The sequence below is a fragment of the Podarcis raffonei genome, chromosome 7, assembly GCF_027172205.1.
Source record: "Podarcis raffonei isolate rPodRaf1 chromosome 7, rPodRaf1.pri, whole genome shotgun sequence".
NCBI lineage: Eukaryota > Metazoa > Chordata > Lepidosauria > Squamata > Lacertidae > Podarcis > Podarcis raffonei.
Genome location: NC_070608.1, coordinates 5,440,609 through 5,462,634, shown reverse-complemented (window position 1 = coordinate 5,462,634; position 22,026 = coordinate 5,440,609). Strand labels below are relative to the sequence as shown.

The 22,026-nt window shown below is 46.4% G+C and overlaps 1 protein-coding gene across 5 annotated transcripts in view; it reads right to left on the bottom strand.

Annotated features, from left to right (window-relative positions):
* TSNARE1 (t-SNARE domain containing 1) overlaps positions 1–22,026 on the bottom strand; it is a 448,733-nt gene that overhangs the window by 40,750 nt on the left and 385,957 nt on the right. For 3 of the 5 annotated variants that reach the window (XM_053395183.1, XM_053395184.1, XM_053395179.1), the window contains 2 exons: positions 15,492–15,606; positions 5,271–5,647 (listed from right to left, as the gene is read on the bottom strand). In XM_053395183.1, the coding sequence (XP_053251158.1) occupies positions 15,511–15,606 (96 nt within the window). In that variant the 3' untranslated portion in view covers positions 5,271–5,647; positions 15,492–15,510. Of the gene's footprint in view, positions 1–5,270; positions 5,648–15,491; positions 15,607–22,026 lie in introns of those variants that run through there. The other 2 variants (XM_053395180.1, XM_053395181.1) reach the window with 2 other exon arrangements.

The following is a 22,026-nucleotide window of genomic DNA, read 5'->3' as shown; positions in this document are numbered from 1 at the left end:
TCATAATCAGAACAGTGGCGAAGTGGGAAATAACTCGAAACTTCCTCTCCTCACCTGTCATGTTGCAATAATGATAACCAGAGCTATTAAAAGAAAAGAAAAAAGTGTGTGTTTTATCAATGCCCCAAAGTACAGTAAGCGATGCTGGCAGCTACAGTGGTACCTCGGGTTAAGAACTTAATTCGTTCTGGAGGTCCGTTCTTAACCTGAAACTGTTCTTAACCTGAGGTACCACTTTAGCTAATGGGGCCTCCTGCTGCCGCCGCACCACCGCCACACAATTTCTGTTCTCATCCTGAAGCAAAGTTCTTAACCCGAGGTACTATTTCTGGGTTAGTGGAGTCTGTAACCTGAAGCGTCTGTAACCTGAAGCATCTGTAACACGAGGTACCACTGTATTTACTATATTCAGCTTATTTAAAGTGTTAAAGAAAGAAAAACCCCTTTTAAAAAAATCGTACGGTTTTTATGTTTTATGTTTTATTGCTGTAAATCAATTGTGTGGGTATGGGTGTGACATGGTGAGAGATGTGTGTGTGTGTGTGTGTGTGTGTGTGTGTGTGTGCGTGCATGCATGCATGCATGCATGCGTGAGCACAAATAAAATAGCCAGCCTTCAGACCATCTCATCCAGCCATTAGCTATGTTTCACATCCTCCCCATCTCAAATTGGAGAACGTTCACTCCCTTCAATTCAACTACGGGCCACACCTTCATTTCTGGATAATGTCTAGCAAAGGAGAGTGTGAAAGCTTTTATGCTGCCCTCATATATGAGAGATGAAATAATATTATCCCTTTGGAGAAGAAGAATCCTTGCTCATTTTGTTGTTTGGTTTGGTTTATGATTTTTTTTCTTTTTTAAAGAAATAAATAAAGAGCCCATGCAAGATTCATTTCAGAAGGGAATAGAACAAATAGGATCCCAAGGTGTAATTGTAGTAAAACATTGCTTACCAAAATGGAGATTATACAGTAAAGGTAGGTAGGGAAAATGAGATAGTGATGTTTTTTTCCTCTTCCAAGTTGTCAAAAACGTGCAATGCTCAGCTTCCATTAGTGGAAAATGGGTCTCATTTGGCACAATTCGCAAGCGCCTTGAGAAATGTATCACTAGGCTACGGTTAAATGGGGGACATTGCAAAATAACAGAGTTTCCACTCTTCTTGTCCTGAGCAGTGCTTTGCTTTCCTCCCAGCAGAAGAACTGTTTGGTTCCAGGGAGGGACAGATCCCTGATTGCACAACTGATGGTGGTACATGTCCTAAAGAAAAGGATGTGGCAAAGTTCTGTGCCAAGCAAAAGCTCACAGACCTGCAGGTGTTAAAAACCTGCTCCTTTGCTTTCATTGATATTGTAAGAACACAAGAAAAGCTTTCAGGATCAGGCCAATGGCCCGTCTAGTCATAGAATCATAGAACTGTAGAGTTGGAAGGTTTAATCAAAATCTTGTAATTTAAGCTTGTTTGGCGGTTCTAGCAGGGGAGCGCAGCTATTGTATAACCTTGACCGAAGAACAATAAACTCCTTCTATCTGGGATGGTCGTGAGGGAGGAAGGAGACACCCGCCTAGCCAGCCAGATCAGCCGAATCAACCCTGGTGATCGACGGGGTGACACATGTCGCAGCCAGATCACCCTCACATCTCCTTTCTTGTAATTCAAATCCATTGGTTTCGGCCCTACCCTCTTCCTTGCACACATATGAATTTTTATCTATCTGAGCTGCTCCTGAGAGTGGTAAAGGTAAAGGGACCCCTGACCATTAGGTCCAGTCGTGGCTGACTCTGGGGTTGTGGCGCTCATCTCGCTTTATTGGCCAAGGGAGCTGGTGTACAGCTTCCGGGTCATGTGGCCAGCATGACTAAACTGCTTCTGGTGAAACCACAGCAGCGCACAGAAACGCCGTTTACGTTCCCGCTGGAGCGGTACCTATTTATCTACTTGCATTTTGATGTGCTTTCGAACTGCTAGGTTGGCAGAAGCAGGGACCAAGCAATGGGAGCTCACCCCGTCACGGGGATTCGAACCGCCAACCTTCTGATCGGCAAGCCCTAGGCTCTGTGGTTTAACCCACAGTGCCACCCGCGTCCCTCCAGCAAGTGGTCCTATGGTCCTATGATTTGTATACATCATGTGAGTGTCTGAGTGAGTGTGAGAAAGGAAGTCTGAGTACTACTGGAATTTGGTTTCATTTCTGTGTGTGTCACAATTCTGTACTGGTGTTCAGAGAGCACAGATGTACTGACGGAGTCTCTGTATATAAGACTGTAAATAAAGTAGTTTTAGAACGACGATTGAGTCTTTCTTCTGCTATGATATGCCAGAAGACTGGCACGCTCTTTACAGGAGAGAAGGGTCACTTATTACCGGTCTCTCTGGACTGAAGAAGATTTATAGCCAGAGAGGTCCACCGGAGAGAAGACTTGGGAAGTTGGCAGCCTTCCCAGGGCGTTTTTCCAAAAAAGGTGGTATATGACCAAATAGAGCAGGGGTCAGCAAACTTTTTCCGCAGGGAGCCAGTCCACTGTCCCTCAGACCTTGTGGGGGGTCAGACTATATTTTGAAAAAAACACCCGACTCTCCCCTCCCTTCTCCACTGCACCGGACGAGCCCCAGTGGCTGCTTACCTGTGCCTTGCGAGTGGCAGGGGCTGGTGCCGGTGGCGGCGGAAGGACGATGAGCGGCGCGAAAGGGCTGGCTCCAGAGAGGGGCTGCTTAAAGTGGTGCTCAGTCAACTGCGGCTCAACAAAGCCCAGCCCCCTTACTCCTCTAGGCAGGGCGGGGAGAAGCCAGGAGGAGGGAGGGAGGAGGCGCTTCCGCGGTGTGAGAAAGGGAGGGGTGGAAATGGCACAGCCCTAACAATCAGAATCCCCATGCTGATCCACACTATGGTTACCAGATTTTTTTTCAATGAATCTGGGGACACTTTTTTTTTTAAGCTGAATAGCAACAGGGAGTCAGTAGTGAGGATGGTGAGGCAAAAGACCCTGGGCCCAAACACACATGCATATTGTATAAAGGTGCTAAGCCCTTCTTTTGTTCCCTGTGAGACATATATGCACAGTTTTTTTAAAAACTGGGCAACGGCGTGCTGCCCACCTGTGACTCCCGAGCCTCCCCCAATCTCCTGTCCCCTTGACCCTTTGTTTAGACTGATCAGGGGAGGCTTGGGAGTCATGGGCGACTGGCTGTTGTCCAGTTTTTAAAAAACTGCACATTTATGTTTCACAGGGTGCAAAAGAAGGGCTTAGCACCTTGCTGGCAGAGAAACTGTGTACCTTGCACCCCTCCTGGGCAATGGCTGCCTGCCCGCAACTCCCGAGCCTCCCCCAATCTGTTAAAACAAAGGGAGAAGGGGGCAAGAAATCTGTACCGCCGGACGTCCCCGGTTCCCCCTCGGCAGTGGCGGTGGCAGCAAGCAGCGAGCAGCTCCTGAAGCCAGCCAGAGCCAACCGCGCTACCAGACTGGCTCCGGGCTGCTGAGGCTACCACTGCCACATTTCCCAGGGACAGATTTGCAAATCTGGGGACATTCTGGGGACAGAATTTGTCCGGGGACAGATTTGCAAATCCGGCGCCTGTCCCCGGGAACCGGGGATGTCTGGTAACCCTAATCCACACGGAGATTCCCGGACCGTCTGTGGGCCGGATCCAGAAAGCAATTGGGCCGGATTCGGCCCCTGGGCCTTAGTTTGCTGACCCACGAAATAGACTATATGACCCTATTTCAAGATGTTAACTCTATTCAAGTCTACTCTTGGCATGCAACTGGGCACTTCGCTTAATGGGTTCATGATGCTCATCTGCTTTCTGCTGCCTGGCAAAACCCTCCTGTACCCAAACATTATTCCACCAATGTTAATCACAGCTGTAAATGCTGAAAAGCAGCAATGCATGACACTCTGTTATTAAAAAGTGCATTAACACAGCCCCAATTGAGCAATGCCGAGTTATCTCCTTTTATGAAATGAGTATGAGGCATAAAACAACATTTAGCACCAAATACCGAAATCAGGTTTGATGGAGAGGCTACAGGCAGGCATGGGCGGGTGGGGGGGGGATATAGTACACTGAAATGGACACAGCTGAACTTACTTAATACCTCTTCAATAATAGCCTTCTCTGAAAGTGAGTTTAAAATTTGTCTCTCTCCTCTACAGCTGGCTATAAAAATTGCTGAGAACTACAGCCTGGAAGAGAGAAGGCTAGAAAGTTAAGCCTAAAAATAAACCTTGTGTTAAGCCTGGTGTGGCAGAATGGAATATTCTGCATTGCAGGGGGTTGGACGAAATGACTATCAGGGTCCCTTCCAACTCTACAGCTGTATGATTCTATGATCTATTTGCATCCATTTGCACAATTCTTACAGTAGCTACATTGTGAAGTAGAATTGGTTTAACCGACACAGAAATGTCGGTTAAATATACCTCAAGGTATATTTCTACAGGTTTAACATGGGGATTTTCCATGGGGCTATATTAAAGCCAAGGTGAGTATTCTGAGCTCTTGCTGAGTTGATAATTAACTAACTAATGGCTGTTATCTGGTAGCTAACATGTGAGTGTTGTAACCTTAAATCATGTGATGAAGGTATTGAGTTGCAAATCTCCATTTTGAAGGGAGGTGCCTTCGTGTCTTTTGTCTCAAGGCCCTGTGCAGTAAGAACATGCAAAATACCCTCTCTGACTGAGAGAGAGAAAACAGCTTCATTTGAGATTTATATTTTAAAAAATCATAGGTTCATCTGATTTAAAAATAATCCTGAACTCCAGAGTTCTTCAGAACTCAGCAGGCAACATTCTAGACCAGGCACCCCCAAACTTGGCCCTCCAGATGTTTTGGGACTACAATTACCATCATCCTTGACCACTGGTCCTGTTAGCTAGGGATGATGGGAGTTGTAGTCCCAAAACATCTGGAAGGCCGAATTTGGGGATGCCTGTTTTAGACAGTGTCATGTTGTAAGACCCAACATGAGGACCCAAACAATCACTGGAAAGGAAATGCTGGCACAAAGTTAAAGGTTTTTTTTTTAAGTATAAGCAAGAATATACAAAACTCAACCATATTGTAATTATTTTAAGGTAAGAAAGAGAAAGAAAGAGACAAGCCCCACCAAACCTCCCACCTCATAAGGGATTATGGAGGAAAGTACATCCCTTCTAGTTCACCCATAAAAAGCCAATTTGTCTGCAATTTGGCAAGCTAGATCTATTCAGGGGTGGGGCGCTCTGTGCCTGCACATTTCACACGCTTTGGCCAAAAGGGGAAAAGTCATAGCCATTTTTTATTTTTCCCATTATAGTGAGTGGGTAATACAGAGCTTCATTTTATACAGAGTGGAACGGAAAAGGGAAGCATAGATAAAATCAGAGAGAGCGCATAACAATTCAGAAACAGATAATATATATTTTAAAATGCACAGATGCATATACATTAATCCCCTTAGTGCCCCCCGCCAAATTGGTGACGTTCGAGACTCCAGTCCCTTCTCAAGTACAAGCCGCGTTACTTTGCATCTACACCGAGCTGCGAAACATTGCTTGAATAACTGCATAGATTTGCGGTGATCCTGCTGCAGAATGGACATTATCTGTGGATACAGAGTGATATATTTTGTACATTCCAAGTTGGCATGCCTGCGGGCTTAAAGAGTAAAATGCGAAAAGAAAAAAGAAAAAGAAAAAAAGGAGAAGAAGTTAGAATTAAAATGCTAGTACGAATACAACCCTCAGTAAGCTAACGAAATATCAACGCTGTCTTAAAGCTGACTTCATTAACTTGGTGCCCTTCCCCTGTGACCAAAGCTGGAGGGGCTATTTGCTGATAAGAAAACTCCCACCAATTTAGAGACACGACTGACGGGCATATGCTAATACCCAAAGTGGCGGGTGGCCTTCGCAGCGGGACTTTGACAGGATAAAGGCTTTAGAGAGTGTCAGATCAGGATCCACTCATTGGGCTAGCTGGATGTCAAGGAGTGGCAAAAGCAAAAATACGCAGGCTGTTAAGTTATTTAGCGAGGTTTGGAACTGCAATGAGGAATGAAACATTAAGGTTCTTTTTTAAAAAACTAGTTCATGGACTCTCCTTTGGGAGATTGTGGGAACACGTAATAAATCTAAGCTCTTTCGGCTAGGTTTGGAGTTTCACAAATTCATGAAGGATAAGACTAGCCACGGCTACTTGTCAAGATGGCTGGGTAGTACCTCCAGGAGCAGAAAGACCATCCATTTGAGTGCCAGTTGGTTAGAACGTGGTCAGATAAAGCCAAGGTTGCAGGTTCGATCCTCCTATGGGACAGCTGCATATTCCTGCACTTGCAGAGAGTTGGACTAGATGAGGCTTCCTCAGCCTCGGCCCTCCAGATGTTTTTGGCCTACAACTCCCATCATCCCTAGCTAGCAGGGCCAGTGGTCAGGGATGATGGGAAGTGTAGTCCCAAAACATCTGAAGGGCCGGGTTTGGGGATGCCTGGACTAGATGAGGCTTCCTCAGCCTCGGCCCTCCAGATGTTTTGAGACTACAATTCCTAGCATCCCTGACCACTGGTCCTGGTAGCTAGGGATCATGGGAGTTGTAGGCCAAAAACATCTGGAGGGCCAAGGTTGAGGAAGCCTGGACTAGATGGTCCCCAGGGTCCCAATTCTATGCTTGCAGGCTTCCCATTGGGGCATGTGGTTGACTACTGTGCAAACAGGATCCTGGACTAGACGGGCCTCTGGTGCGATCCAGCAAAGCGCTTCTTGCATTCTTAAGTTCTTGCAGACAGCAGGTGTCTGAGCTGTACCACTGCCCAATGCAGGTGGGTGGGGAGAAATCACACAACTGAATGTTCTTCCGTGCATATATTCAACCCCTGGCTAATTTTAACAGGTGTTTATACTCCCAGCTGCCAATAATGCCTTTCCCAGGAGCAAATAAATTGGACAGAGTTAGGCAGAAAGTAGGTACAGGATCATTGTCTGCACCAGCAGAAACACAATTATCTCTGTCTGGGAGCAAACCTGCCAAATTTCTGCAACATCTCTGCTCACGTGGAGATTTCATTTGGATCAGGGGTAAAGGGAATGTCTTTGCAGGCTGCCGTTGCAATAAATTTAACGTGAGCGAGGGATCCCTCAGGTTCTTAAAAAGTCAATGAAAACACACCCCGCCATTGCTAAACTGATCACGCCTCACTTATGCCAAACTGCTCTTCATTTCCTGCAGTGAAAAAACATTGAAAAGCCCCAGTGCATTATAAGTATGTATCATGCAAAGGGGGTAAGCGCATGCAGCGCGCTCACAAAGGAGACTTGCACACTATCGCAAAAGATAATTGCTCTGTGGCAATCATTTAGAAACAGTGCATTTTATATGGAGTGATGCATCTGCTTATTTGAAGGGTTCTTGTCAAACCAACTGGCAGACATTCAAGAGAATCCCAGAAACACACACAGAGAGAGACACGCACACAAGCCCTAGGCTTGGTCTGTCAGTTCTTAGTCATTCAACCTTATGAAAGCAATCATGAAAGGAAGAGTTTCTCCTTCATCATCTCAAAGGCACAGCAGCCTACAGCAGCCTACAAATTTACGCACACATATAATTTGGCGAGAGGCCATCAGAGGATATGCTTTGCACAGCCCATGTTCAGTTCCTGACATCTTGGCTAAAAAGGGCCTCTGATGGAGAACACATGGGGCCCCTAGTTGATGCTGGGCTTCAGTATCCATCAACACTAGTCAGCATGACCAGTGGTTAGAGATTATAGGAGTTGAGAGTCCAACAATATCCGGGGGACCAGACATTCAGCCTGCAGAAGAAGAAGACCGAAAGCTGACATGATAAAGGTAAAGGTAAAGAGACCCCTGACCATTAGGTCCAGTCGTGACTGACTCTGGGGTTGTGGCGCTCATCTCGCTTTATTAGCTGAGGGAGCCGGTGTACAACTTCCAGGTCATGTGGCCAGCATGACTAAGCCACTTCTGGTGAACCAGAGCAGCGCATGGAAACACCGTTTACCTTTCCGCCAGAGGGGTACCTATTTATCTACTTGCACTTTGACGTGCTTTTGAATTGCTAGGTGGGCAGGAGGAGGGACCGAGCAACGGGAGCTCACCCCATTGCAGGGATTTGAACCGCCAACCTTCTGATCAGCAAGTCCTAGGCTCTGTGGTTTAACCCACAGCAGCACCTGTGTCCCTTTGATGATCTTCATGAAAAAAGGTAAAGGTAAAGGTACCCCTGCCCGTACGGGCCAGTCTTGACAGACTCTAGGGTTGTGCGCCCATCTCACTTAAGAGGCCGGGGGCCAGCGCTGTCCGAAGACACTTTCCGGGTCACGTGGCCAGCGTGACAAAGCTGCATCTGGCGAGCCAGCGCAGCACACGGAAATGCCGTTTACCTTCCCGCCAGTAAGCGGTCCCTATTTATCTACTTGCACCCGGGGGTGCTTTCGAACTGCTAGGTTGGCAGGCGCTGGGACCGAGCAGCGGGAGCGCACCCCGCCGCGGGGATTCGAACTGCCGACCTTTCGATCGGCAAGCCCTAGGCGCTGAGGCTTTTACCCACAGCGCCACCCGCGTCCCTAGCGCCACCCGCGTCCCTAGCGCCACCCGCGTCCCTAGGCTCTGTGGTTTAACCCACAGCAGCACCTGTGTCCCTTTGATGATCTTCATGATAGCCATCTTCAAATATCTGAAGGACTGTCATGTGGAAGATGGAGGAAGATTGCTTCCTGCTGTTCCAGAGGGTAGAACCCAAAGCAAGAGATTCAAATTACAAGAAAGGAGATTCTGACTAAACAATGGGAATAACTTTCTCACAGTAGGAGATGTTAGACAATGGGATGGAATCCCATGGAAGGTGATGGACCTTCATTGGAAGTTTTTAAAGAGTGGTTGGATGGCTATCTGATGGGGATTCTTTAGCTGTGACTCTTGCATTGAAGAGGTTGGACTACATTACGCTTATGGGTCTCTTCCAGCTCTCTAATTCTATGATTCTGTGATCACAGGATTTCCAAACCCATGGTGCAGAAATGGTAGTCTACACAAAGCAAAATGGACCATGGTCTGACTTACTATATGGCAGTTTTCCATGAATGGAATGGGCCGTTGTTATGGGGGGCCCTAGATAGAGTCATACCTCATGTTACATTTGCTTCATGTTACGTTTTTTCAGGTTGCGCCCTGCGGCAACCCAGAAGTACTGGAAAGGGTTACTTCAGGGTTTCGCCGCTCATGCATGCGCAGAAGTGCTAAATTGCACTTTGCACATGCACACAAGTGCCAAATCGCACCGCACACCTGCGCAGATACTGCGCTTCAGGTTGCGGGTTTTTCATGTTGCAAACGAGCCTCCAGAACAGATCCCGTTCGCAACCAGAGGTACCACTGTATTGAAAACCTTGCACAGAGAGAAATAAACTGTGAGGAACTTGATCACTCACAACCGATAAATAAATCAACATTTTAAAATACATATTCCTTGTGTCGTCCAGAAAAGTAGAGGTGAGTGGGTTAAACAGAGGCCAATTAAATGTGTTGAAATGTCAATAAAACATGAAAAGTGCAGCAGATATTCAGAGGAGGGAAAGTAAGTACTAACTGGCTTTTCTTTCTTTTTTTGCTACCTGTTTTATGAGTATGTATTAGAAAAAAATAAAACCCACCCCTCCAGCAGGATTTAGGAATGGAGAGGTAAAAGCTAACACAGCAATTCCCTCGGAGCATTTCGCTCTTGCAAACAGAAACGCATCTGGAGTCAAAGGGCAGGTTGTGGATATTGTGCTTATTTGTTATTCGGAGAAATATCTTTAATATTGTAACGAGGCAAAAGAGAGAGAGAGAGGAAGAATAGAAAATGGTAAATGCTGCTATTTCTCCCCCTGAGGTCATGTCTGTTCTGCACGCTGAGTCTCCAGATGCCAGATATTTCCCAGGGGAACATGGCTGCAACATCCATCGCTGTGTCGCTCTGTGAACTGAGCATCTCAGGAGGATAGTTCATCTGTGGCGATGGTGACAGGTAAATTATCAGGGTGATGGTGATACCCTGTCACTACAATGAGCTTAATTCTATAGTTGGGTGGATGTGGGACTTTGGAGTCCTCTTTTGCCCTTCTACTCTTGCTCTCTGTGGTCCACTCCTCCTGGCTCAGGGATGGCTGAGACAGTCTGAAGGCTGCATCCCAATCTCCAACCCTACTGAATTTTAATTATGATGTCATACCCTCCAACATTCCTCAGATGAAAACAGGGACATTTTGTTCTACATCAGTACCGCTGGCCAGAGCGTTTCCTCCTGGTCAAGCTCCAAAGTTATTAGAGGAAACATACAAAACGGCAGCATTTTAAGCATAGAAATCTTTGAATTTATGTATTGCATTTAGGGAAGTCTGAGGGGGAAAGAAAACCCCGAATCAATAAATACAGTGGTACCTCGAGTTAAGAACTTAATTTGTTCTGGAGGTCCATTCTTAACCTTAACCTTAACCGTTCTTTAGCTAATGGGGCCTCCCGCTGCCGCCGCGCCACCACCACCCGATTTCTGTTCTCATCCTGATGCAAAGTTCTTAACCTGAGGTACTATTTCTGGGTTAGCGGAGTTTGTAACCTGAAGCGTCTGTAACCTGAAGTGTCTGTAACCCAAGGTACCACTGTACAACTAACTCTATGTGTCTGTCTGGAGACTATGCAATGTCACCATGCACTTATGAGTATTTCGGAAGCATGAGAACTTTGAAAAACCATTATTGTTGGGATTGTGCAGGTACATGATATGGGGTGAACCAGTGGCGTTGCAAGTTGGGGTGGGGGGGCGGGGCGCCCCGGGTTCCATGTTTGGGAGGGTGACAAGAAAGCACCCCACAGAGAACTAGCCCTGCTGCCCCAGCCCTGGCGCGGCAGCGTGAGCAGCCATTGTGCCGCCGCAGCCACAGGTGGAGGACCTCTATTCGCGGCTGCAGCCATGAGAAGAAGATCCTGCCACTGTCCATACGGCGTTTGAGCGACGCCAACAGCAAACCGCTATGTACAACGCATGTGTGGTGTCACATGCATGTGCTGTACGTTGTGACGTTGCACATGCCCTGTGCACATGCCCACATAGCGGTTTGCCACCAGTGCTGCTGGAGCGCCGCATGGACGGCAATGGGATTCCTCCGCAATTTGCAAGTCCAAAATATGGATGGGAATTCAAATGGGGAGCATGGCAGAAGCACCTCCTTGAGGAATTTTGTACTGTGGTTTGTCCTCAGGGTAGAACAGGCATGAGTAGTTGATAAAAAATGGAAGCCCTATGCTTACTTTTCAAAATCCTTTGCCTTAACATGATTTAGGCAAAGTTCTTAAAGAGTGGCGAGCGGAGTTTAAAAGACTACAGTGGTACTTCGGGTTACAGACGCTTCAGGTTACAGACTCCGCTAACCCAGAAATAGGACCTCGGGTTAAGAACTTTGCTTCAGGATGAGAACAGAAATCCTGCTCCAGCGGTGTGGCGGCAGCGGGAGGCCCCATTAGCTAAAGTGGTGCTTCATGTTAAGAACAGTTTCAGGTTAAGAACGGACCTCCGGAACAAATTAAGTACTTAACCCGAGGTACCACTGTATATGCAAATGAACAAATAAGGGGAGACAAATGGGACTGATATTGCATCCCCTAAATGCTGTTCTCATTGGAAATTTTGCAATTCAAAGGGCTCACAATGAGAGTGACCTCACACTTAACACAGGGGCTTGAGAGAATCCCAGAGACTAATTTTTGCAATGGCTGTGCACTGTTTGGAAAGAGATTGATTGAGAAATAGAGAAGATTAAAAAGAAATGGACGCAAGTTGAGATTTGGGGAAATTGTATTGTGGGGAGGGGAAAGGATTGTAGGCCCATGGAGGACTAGAGAGGGCAGGATTCCGTAGGCAGCTGAGCAATGTGGCCATGCCAGTGGGCTGCTTTTGCCCAATGACTGGCAGCTGTTAAATAGGATGAAGTCCCAGAGGCTCTGGAGGGGGAAATAGTCCTGCAATCTGGCCTGCTCTCTCCACCACTAGCCGACGTATGACGCGGTGGTAAAAACAGAGAGCCAATAAGCAAAACTGGCCCCATGGCATCAATTTGGGAAGAAAGAGCAATTCCATGGAAGAGAGCTGGCCGTGTTTTGCCCTTATTTACAGCGTTCGTTAGGCTGAGTTATTGCTTCACTCAACATTTCCTCATAGATGGGAATTCTGTGGCTGCAACAAGCTTTTCCCAGAAGTTCACTGGAAAGGCTGGAGGGGAGGTGCCAAAAACATGCACCCCAATGCAGTAACCGGATGCCCCATCTTTTCCATAGGAAGCATACAGGAGGTAGCAATAAAAGCAGGTCTGGAGAGCAGAGACTTGTCCTAAAGACGTAACATTTTCAAGCAGGGAATTCAATGTAGAAAGCATTGAGAACCCCACCAGTCACAAGAACCTTTATGCATTCTTTGGAGGTATTTCTTCCAAGTACAGGAATCACCACATTGCATTATGTGAGCCAATCTGCCTTATGTTGGTCGGATGTGTGGACCATCTAATCCAGGGATGGTAAACATCAGGCCAGGGAGATGAATGTAGTCCTCCATGTCCCTGAGACTCTATCCATATCACACCACTTGAGAAGGTGAACAACCTTCTCAAGCATCCCTGAGGCCTCTTCAAGCATCTGTTTTGAAGGTGCAAATGAGAACCCCACTCCCCCAGTGTGGATGTGAACACTGGGCAAAATTCCCCGGTGCCAGTCTGAAAATGGCTCATGTTCCCATCTTGGAAACCCTATGGTTTCCCTTTCAGACTAATATCAAACATATACAGGTCAGAGTGTCTGCCTTGCACACACAGTTTCATCAGTGGGACAAGGCTCACCCCACATATTCCAACTTGCCCCTGCAATTATTTACCCTGGACACCTCAAGGTGCTCAAGCTGGTACTGAAAATATCCTAAAGTAGGATTCAAGGTGGACCAAAAGAAATAAATACACCAGCATTATGTCGATTATGGCTGCCCATCCAAAGTGAGAGAAGTATAGTAGTCATCAGTATACACAGAAAATTCAACTCTCAAATCCTTGGTTAGTTCTCTACTCTGAGGATAAGGGAGATGGATCAAACATCTCCAGGAGTTTCTCCAAATCTCTCTTCTTGCTCTTCAAAGCTGCTTCAGGGAAGGAAATGACATACTTATAGAAAGGGCTTTGCAAAGGAGCAGCAAGGGTCTCTCAGTACGAGACACAGCTGGCTCCTCTGTGCTCACTGAGCCGAAGAATCAGTGGTGCATTTTCTGCTTTAGAAACTTGGGAGGATGACAGCTGGCTCAGCTGTATTTCAGAGAAATTATTTCTAAGGAGAGGAAAACTCTGTGGGAACTTACTTCACCTTGACATTGCAGACAGTAAGTTCCATTTTGATTCTGTGCGCATTGGTATGGATGGAGGAGTCTGGACCCCATGACAGGGTGGGTGAGGGCTGGCAGAAATGCTGGACAAAGCCATGGGACACTGAGCCAGGAGACGTTTTGGGGCAGTCAGTAGCAACAAGGAGCCAAAAGCAAACACTAGACGACAACAGTGAGCAATTTAAAGGCAGCAATAGCTCATCAGCACTAGAGGGTTCAGGACCAAGGACAGCTCCCAAGAATCATGGATGTTGCTCCAATAAGAGTCAGAGCCTGGCAGAACCCATACATATAAGGTCAGACTGATAAGTGCATATATGGAAGGCTGCCTGCCCCCTGTAAGAGTCAGAATGTTCACGTAGAACAGGGGGCACCACACATTTTGAGCCCCTGGGCATATCTGGCACTTTGAGAAAGTGTTGTGGGCACCAGTCACAAAATGGCTGTCATGGGTGTATGGCGTAACACAAAATGGCTTCCATGGGGGCCTGGTGTAAAGGCTGCCATATCTTTAAAAAACCACAGAGCAAGAAACAGGAAATGGTGTGATCATATCCAACCCACACCACACATCACAGGGAACATGAGGTCTCCATTAGTCTCTGCTGTGGTCTCCCACAGAGAAAGGTTCTTTGCACCTTTCTTGTATTAGGAAGAGATAGATGGGTGACCAACACTGACACTTAATGAAAGGTGGACATGGTTAACAGAACATGTGTTTAATGTGGGAAAGGCTGTGCCTATGCAAACAGGAACTGAGCAAGAAGAGGAAACAGTCGGTCATGCATTGCATATTTTTGAAGGAATATTGACCAAAACCTTTTGCCATAGGAGGTTGTGGTAGGCACCACATTGAGAATCCCCGCTTTAGACTCTTGATTGTGTGGCCTCTAGATGCGCCTTCAACAAAAGGCAGATACACAACCACTGACCTGAAGAATGTTTATTGCTCAGATAAGCCTTGGCGTCCAGCCTGCTTCGGTTGCGCAGTTCTGCTGGGCCTCTGGACTTCAAAGGCCACATTCCAAAGGCTCTGAGCAAACGCAGAGATAAGCACAGCGGCCAGAGAAAGCTGCAAGCTCCAATGCGTTCTTCAGTGTGCTTAAATAAAATCCACTCAGGATCTTAGCAGCTAGAAGCAGTTTTTTATTTACAGCAGACTATCCATTGTCTATCACAGCGAACAGCATCGTGAAAACACGTCCTCTCTCCTCAAAAGCGAAAGTAGAGAGAAAGAACAAAGGCTGGAGACTCTCGGATATGACGTGTCTCCCCCCTCCTCCCAATTTGTAGGCAGGGCGTACACTCTGAGCTGTTTAACCCTGTAAGCTCAGGTTCTCCTCACATGACCCTTGGGCTAAAACTGTTTTAAACAGGAGGGCCATTTAGGCAGGAGTGACTATAGCCTTTTACTATACAGTACTAAGTTAAATACTCCCTACCAGACACACACCTACGATCTTACAACAAATTTAATTGAGCAGGTGTACTGCTCCTTCCTCTGCAGCAGGGGTAGCTAACCTGGTGCCCTCCAAATGCCACTGGACTCCCAACTCCCTTTATCTCCAGCCAGGATGGCTAATGGCCAGATCTGATGGGATTTGTAGTCCAAGAACTTTGGGAGAGCCACAGGTCACCCACCGCTGCTCTACAATCAAAAGGAGAAGAGCAACTAGAGAGATATTGTGATACACTGGGGGTGTTAAATGACCTTTCAATGCTAACTGTGCTTAAATGTATTTCATGTAATATATCCTGGGAGCTGGATGTAGTATAAGGCAGCCTTCACCAACCTAGTGCCCTCCAGATTTCTTGGATTAAAACTCCCATCAACCCCAGTCAACTGGCTGCTGAAGGCGGTGTGGGAATTGGCTAGAAATGTCAGAAATACCAAAAATTCTACCCACTTTGGCAAATAAAGCCGGACAGCACAGCTGCAATACATTTCATTTTATCTTTTGACCTACCCAAGTTGCTTCCACACTAACCAAAAATAAAGTTGCTGCTCTTGCCTACAACAGCTCCTTTGAGCCATCTGGTTTTCTTAGCTTTTACATCCATCCTTTGAGATGCCACGAGAAGAGCTTACCTGGGAAAACCCGGAGGGTTTAATTCTTGACCGAAACGGAGATGATTATGATGATGACCAGAAGAACTGCCAGGCCGGCGGATATGACACAGCACTTGACCCTCCTGGCTCGTCGCTGAAACAGATAAAGGAAAGAAACTGGGATGAATACATCACCCTCGAGTGGTAGGACAGGCTGATCACTATGGGGCATCGGGTGATGCTTTCTGAGTCAACTGCACATTCAGAGAAATGGAGAAAAGTGTGTGCATCATGGGTGAGGTACTTGGAAACCATGCATCTTGATTTGCGTGCATAGGACATGTAGGAATCAAGCCTAATCAAAGGAATTGGCCACTCTCCAGGCACCCGGCTTGAGTTCCTTGTTGACCTCCCCGTCTGCGACTCCCGGCAAGATCAGGCGAGATCTCAATCGGCGATCCTCCTCTAACGTGAGAAGAACACACCACTCCTCCCCTCTTCCCCAGGGAGGGGAAAGAGACAGACAGAAATGTATTTACATGCCTTTATTTCTGTCTTTCCAGCAGTACAGAGAAACGTGTCTGCACTCTCTTAACACCAACAGCAGAGAGAGAAAACTCCTCTCCTTCCAGTACAGGTCAGATGACACTCTGAGCTAACATCCGGTGCTCAGTACAATGAATAGACTGTTCCTTTGTTCCCACGGTACAGTCCCAAGCATCAACATCCTGTTTGGCTTTCCAGCCATCTGGAGCTCGCTGCTGCATTGCTCCTTTTTCGTAACAGGACATCCCCACCAGCTTTGGCCAGTGGCCCAGCTGCACCCTTATCTGGACAGGGGCAGCCTAACCACTGCTGTCTATGTTCTGGTAACCTCTAGGTTCAATTACTGCAACACGTTATATGTAGGGCTGCCTTAGCTACTGCAGAATTCAGTGGCCAGGTTGCTCACCAGGGCAAGATTTTTTGAACTTATTACACCAATCCTGGCCTGACTGCACTGGCTTCCAATTAAGTTTCCAGGCCCAATTCAAAGTGCTGGTTTTGACCTATAAAGCCTTAAATGGACCAGGACCACAACACCCGAAGGACCACCTTTCTCCATATAAGCCTGAGATCTTCATCTGAAGCTCTTCATTGTGTGCTTCCTTCACAAGAGGTCCAGAGGGTAGCAACAGGAGAATGGGCCTTTTCTGTGGTGGCTCCCCATTTGTGGAATGCTCTCCCCAGGGAGATTTGCCTGGTGTCTTCATTATGTACCTTTAGGCACCAGGCAAAAATGTTCCTCTTTAACCAGGCCTTGGGCTGATTGAAATACAATGACCTTTTAAAATGTGTTGTGAAAGGGGGTATTATTGGGTTGTCTTTGTTTTTGTTTTGTATTTTGTGTTTTTTACATTGTGATTCTTTGTTGTGAACTGTCCTGAGATCCATGGGTAAAGGGCGGTACATTTCTGAACACAATTCAAAGTGTTGGTGCAGATCTTTCAAACCCTAAACAGCCTCAGCCCAGTATACTGAAGGAGCGTCTCCACCCCCATCGTCCAGCCCGGACACTGACGTCCAGCGCCGAGGGCCTTCTGGCGGTTCCCTCACTGCGAGAAGCGAAGTCACAGGCAACCAGGCAGAGGGCCTTCTCGGTGGTGGCGCCTGCCCTGTGGAACTCCCTCCCATCAGATGTCAAGGAAATAAACAACTACCAGACTTTTAGAAGGCATCTGAAGGCAACCCTGTATCGGGGAAGTTTTAATGTCTAATATTTTACATTTTTTTAATGTGCTGTAAGCCACCCAGAGTGACTGGGGAAACCCAGCCAGATGGGTGGGGCATCATCATCATAATAATAATAATCCCATGTAACCACATTTCCCCCTCCCAACCTTACCCTTCCAACCCCCTCCCTGGAATAGTTACTACCTTCCCTACAATCCCAGCAAGAAGCAGCAGCAAAGCTTTGTGCAAACTGCTGTAATAAATGCTATTAATAGCCACAGCAACTTGCACCTACAGCTGTGCCCTGTGCTGCTCCTTGCGGGCTCTGGCTCTCTGGTAGATGCAGGAGAAAGGAATTAAGTCTTCAGAATGAGCCATTTCCCCTTTGTTTATTGTTGCCCGATCTTCCATGCTAACTGAACTTCCGCTCTCCTTTGATCAAATCTGTTGTTCGTGCAGTTCCCACGCATTTCTGGTAAAGGGGGCAAGACGTCCATGCTACTGAGAGAGAACCGGGCAAAGTGACCTTTTAAAAGATGTACGAATTAGAATGCATTGCCCGAATCCGGCAACCTTTAAGGCAAAAACTTCCTTAAAATGTATTTGCTGTGAAACATCACTGCTTTGACAGTGCAGCCTGGAAAGGCCAATTGTATCATTAACCACTTTTTTTTTTTTTTTGGTCTGGTGTGGAGAGGAGTTATTTAAATTGTGACTGAGTTGCTATATGTGACGTTAACATATGAGAGTGCTGGAGGTGAAATAGTTAAACAGGTTACCCAATCAGGACCCAGGGGGTGGAGTCAGGGGGACTATAAAACCAGCTCTGGGGGGAGTTCGTGAAGGAGTTCATTGGGAGTTGGGTGGTTGGTTGGAGTGGGAGTGAATTGGGATACAGTTTGTGGGTAGGTTGAGTTAGTGTAGTGAAATAAGCTAAGTCAGGAATAGTTAGGGGCTAGGAAGACAAGTAAATATCTGAGAGGTGGTTTAGTGAGTGAGAGCAGGTAGCGGAAGTTATAGGTCTGGATAGGCACCCCATGAATGTAATTGACTGATACTGTTTATGAAACCACACACTTGTTAAACTGCAATAAATAAACAGAAGTTTATATCCCAATTTAAACCGGACTGGACTCAGTATTGTACCAGGTAGGGCCTGGGTGGTGGCAGCAAGAAATCAAGTGGTGGCACAGGGATCAATAGACGGTGAAACGTCCGGGGACCCTGTGTGATCACCACACTATGGTCCTTAACAGGATGTTCAGGAAGATCCAGGGTCTCCCTGTGTGGGACCACTTCTTACAGCTAATCACTTCTTCTCCTTCCTGGTTTTGTCACATGGGTGATTCCAGCCATTTGGGCATCTTGCAAGGACAAAGATGGCATCATGACACGGCTTAGCCAATCCGACCTGAGCATGTGAATTAATCACTGGGGGCAAATAAAGCCAGCTTAGAGTGAGATACATTTTAATGAACAATGCCGGCCAGTCAAGGAACATGAAGTGGATGAAATTGCTGCTAAATTATACAGATAATTAGATAAGTTGTCTTCATCCACTCAATAATTTGGTCAAGTTAGACCCACTCCCCTTTCCCCACACATTGCATGACAATGGCTCAGATAAATCTTTCCTGTATTCTTTTCTCATTTTATCATCAACAATCCAAGAGACACAATAGGTTGTGAGATCATGACCCAACCAAGGCTACCTAAAAAAACGGGATTCAAGGATGAGAACGAGGCTTATAGAAATGTGAGTCCATGGTCCTACAATCACTTCCCTGGCCATCCTAAACTATCAAGGATATTCCAGCACATGTGAAATGATAATTATTTTATTTATTTAAAATATTTGCACATGCTTTAAGCTTAAACATGGAAAGGAAGCTAGGTATGCTACTGATTAGGCTAAAGATTGGTTTAATCCTGCAATTCAACTTCCAATGGAAGCCACACAATAGCCATGTCAGAGAACTGTAGAGATGGAAGGGACCACAAGAGTCTAGTCCAATAAAACAGAGAAGTTTGTATTTTTTAGGGCAGGAGACAAACTCCTTCAAAACCAATTTTCCTACCAATTCCTCCAGCTGTCAAATCTCTTCCTCACTGACAACTAACTCCCAATTCCCAAATGCAAACTTCCAGCCAATCAGAGCCAGCTGTCAGCCGGATCAATATCAAAATTAACCCTTTGAGACACACTCTAAGCCAGCCTTTCTCAACCTGTAGGTCCCCAGATGTTGTTGAACTACAACTCCAATCACCCCTAGCTAGCAAGGCCAGAGCTCAGGGATGATGGGAGTTGTAGTCCAACAACATCTGGGGACTGTCGGAATCTTCGCTCACCCAAGCTGATAAAGCCTCATGTTTCTCCTAGCCGAGCCTTTGGAATCGCCTCCCGACATGTTTAATGACCTGAGCCTTTGATGAGGCTCCAAGGCACATTCTTCATCCATTAAGCAGAGTTACCAGCACAGGGAAGAGACAAGAGGTTTGGGCTACATTGTAAAGAGTTTTATTTCTAAGCTACGCAGTCAGAAAAGACATCCTCTTTCTATGAAAGCAGAGAACAACTGAACCAAGGAACAAAGGAAACAGGAAACCACTAACGTCACATTCCGTCTCCTCTTCCGTGAGACTTCCAATAGCAGGAAAGTCTCTGGAATGTAAACAGAGTCCTGTGACTCCAAGCAGCTGCACAGTGATAAGAACAGAAACTAACAGGGACCCACAGGTTGAGAATCACTGCTAAGCGATCCGAACCCCCCACTCCAGTGCCAAGTAACATGGGCACATTAATGTCCCCAAGGAGCTAATGGTTGGTTGTGAAATGCAAGACTTGCCAGATTGTTCCTACCATTTAACTTCCTAGATTATCTAGGCCTCGGGGTGATCTCAGGATACAGGCAATTAACTTCAAGTAAACTACTTGAAGAGGAAAACTTTTCCTCCTTCATCTGAACAAGACACTTTGCTTATCCACTTACGTGAAGGGGGGAAAGAAATTGAGGACAGACCAACCCAAAGTGATTACCAAAATAAGCGGATTACAGCTAAAGAGAAGTTCTAATGACATAAAGAAGCCAGCGCTAAATGATGATCTTTTTCTTTTTCAAGTTTAAGTACAAGGGATATGACAACCCGACGGAATGCATGTGATACATAACATAAGATTTCTCACGTGGAATCCAGATTTATATATAAGTAGCTGTCAGGACTGCTAGAAGAGAGAGAGAGATAGGGAAGGTGTCGCCTCTGCTAAGCCTCTGAGCAGGACACCAAAATCCTGGCTCTGTGGCCAGTTTTATAATCTGTAGAAACAAGTTGTTGTGTTTGAGGGGTGGGGAGGCAGGAGCAGAGGAAGATCTGCCCTGTGATACTGGCTCCCCAAACTAACTAAAGCCTAAGTTTTACTTTCCAGATGGGACTGAGTAATAAATCAGAGGTGGTATATGCACCCACTTCTCTTGTTTCTTCATCTGCTTTCTGCTAGCTAGAGTTTCTTCCATGTGGCAAACTTTCACTCAATCCACACCCTCGGTGCGGAGCTTGAGGTGCCACACAAAATAGCAGCTGCAGGTCAAGAAGAATTTGTTTTTCTATTTCCTTGTTCTCATCCTCCCATTCTTCCTCCCGGAGGAAGCGCAGAATAGCTAACTCCCTGGAGCCTGGCGGGAGTTGAGAGCCCGGCGTCGTCTGAAGGGCCACAGGTTCCCTACTCCTGCCTTTTGCTTCCATTTAGTGGGCGTGATCGTGGGCAGAATCCTCTCCTCAAAAGCCAGCTCAGTTGGGCTTTCTCCCAAGGAATGGTGTGTAGAATTAGTAATCTGTATATGATGGAAGCTCCCCAGAGTGGGTGGGGCGACCCAGGTGGGCAGGGCACAAAGAATAAATTTATTATTGTTGTTACTATTAAGGCTCTGAAGATCATTGAGAGCTAACTTATTACGTACTTCAGGATCCTCTACAAATTTTTTGTTGAGAGCTGCCCAGAGTGGCTGGGGAAACACAGACAGATAGGCGGGGTATAAATAATAAATTATTATTATTATTATTATTAATGGCACAACATAATGGCAACTAGAATGTAACAGTGCATACAACACAGAAGGGGAAACACGGAGGCTGGTTCAAATATATGCTCCTGGAAGACAACCAAACGTTATTAGAGAGAAAGTTCCAGAATCGCCTCAGGACCACAATACTTCCAGGATGCGGCTGGCACTGTGGTCTAAACCATCGAGGCTCTTGGGCTTGCCGATTGGAAGGTTGTCACGGTGTTCCATTGCACCAGAAGCTGTTTAGTCATGCTGGCCACATGATCCAGAAAACTGCAGACAAATGCCGGCTCCCTTGGCCTGAAAGCAAGATGAGCATCACAAGCCCATAATCGCCTTTGACTGGACTTAACCGTCCAGGGGTCCTTTACCTTTTACTTCAAGGACCACCTCTCCCCATACGAACCAACCTGGACCCTGCAATCATCACTTGAGGACCTTACTTTGTGTGCATCCTCCATGATTGCTCCAGAGGGTGGCAACATGAGAACGGGCCTTTTCTGCAGGGCTCTCCATTTGTGGAATGTTCTCTGCAGGGCGGTTCACCTGGCGCTTTCAATTTTAGGTGCCAGGCAAAATGTTCCTCTTCAGCCAGGTGTTCGGCTGATTAACACTTCTAAAATGTTTTTGTGGGAGGGGGTATTTTTATTATGATGATGTATTTTGTGGTGAATTGCTCTGGGATGTTTGGATGAAGGATGGGACACAAATTTTAATAATTAAATTTTAATAATTATCTCCATCCTTCCGAGGAGGACTGGCAACTAAAATTGATGGAGTATGCAGAAATGGCGAAACTT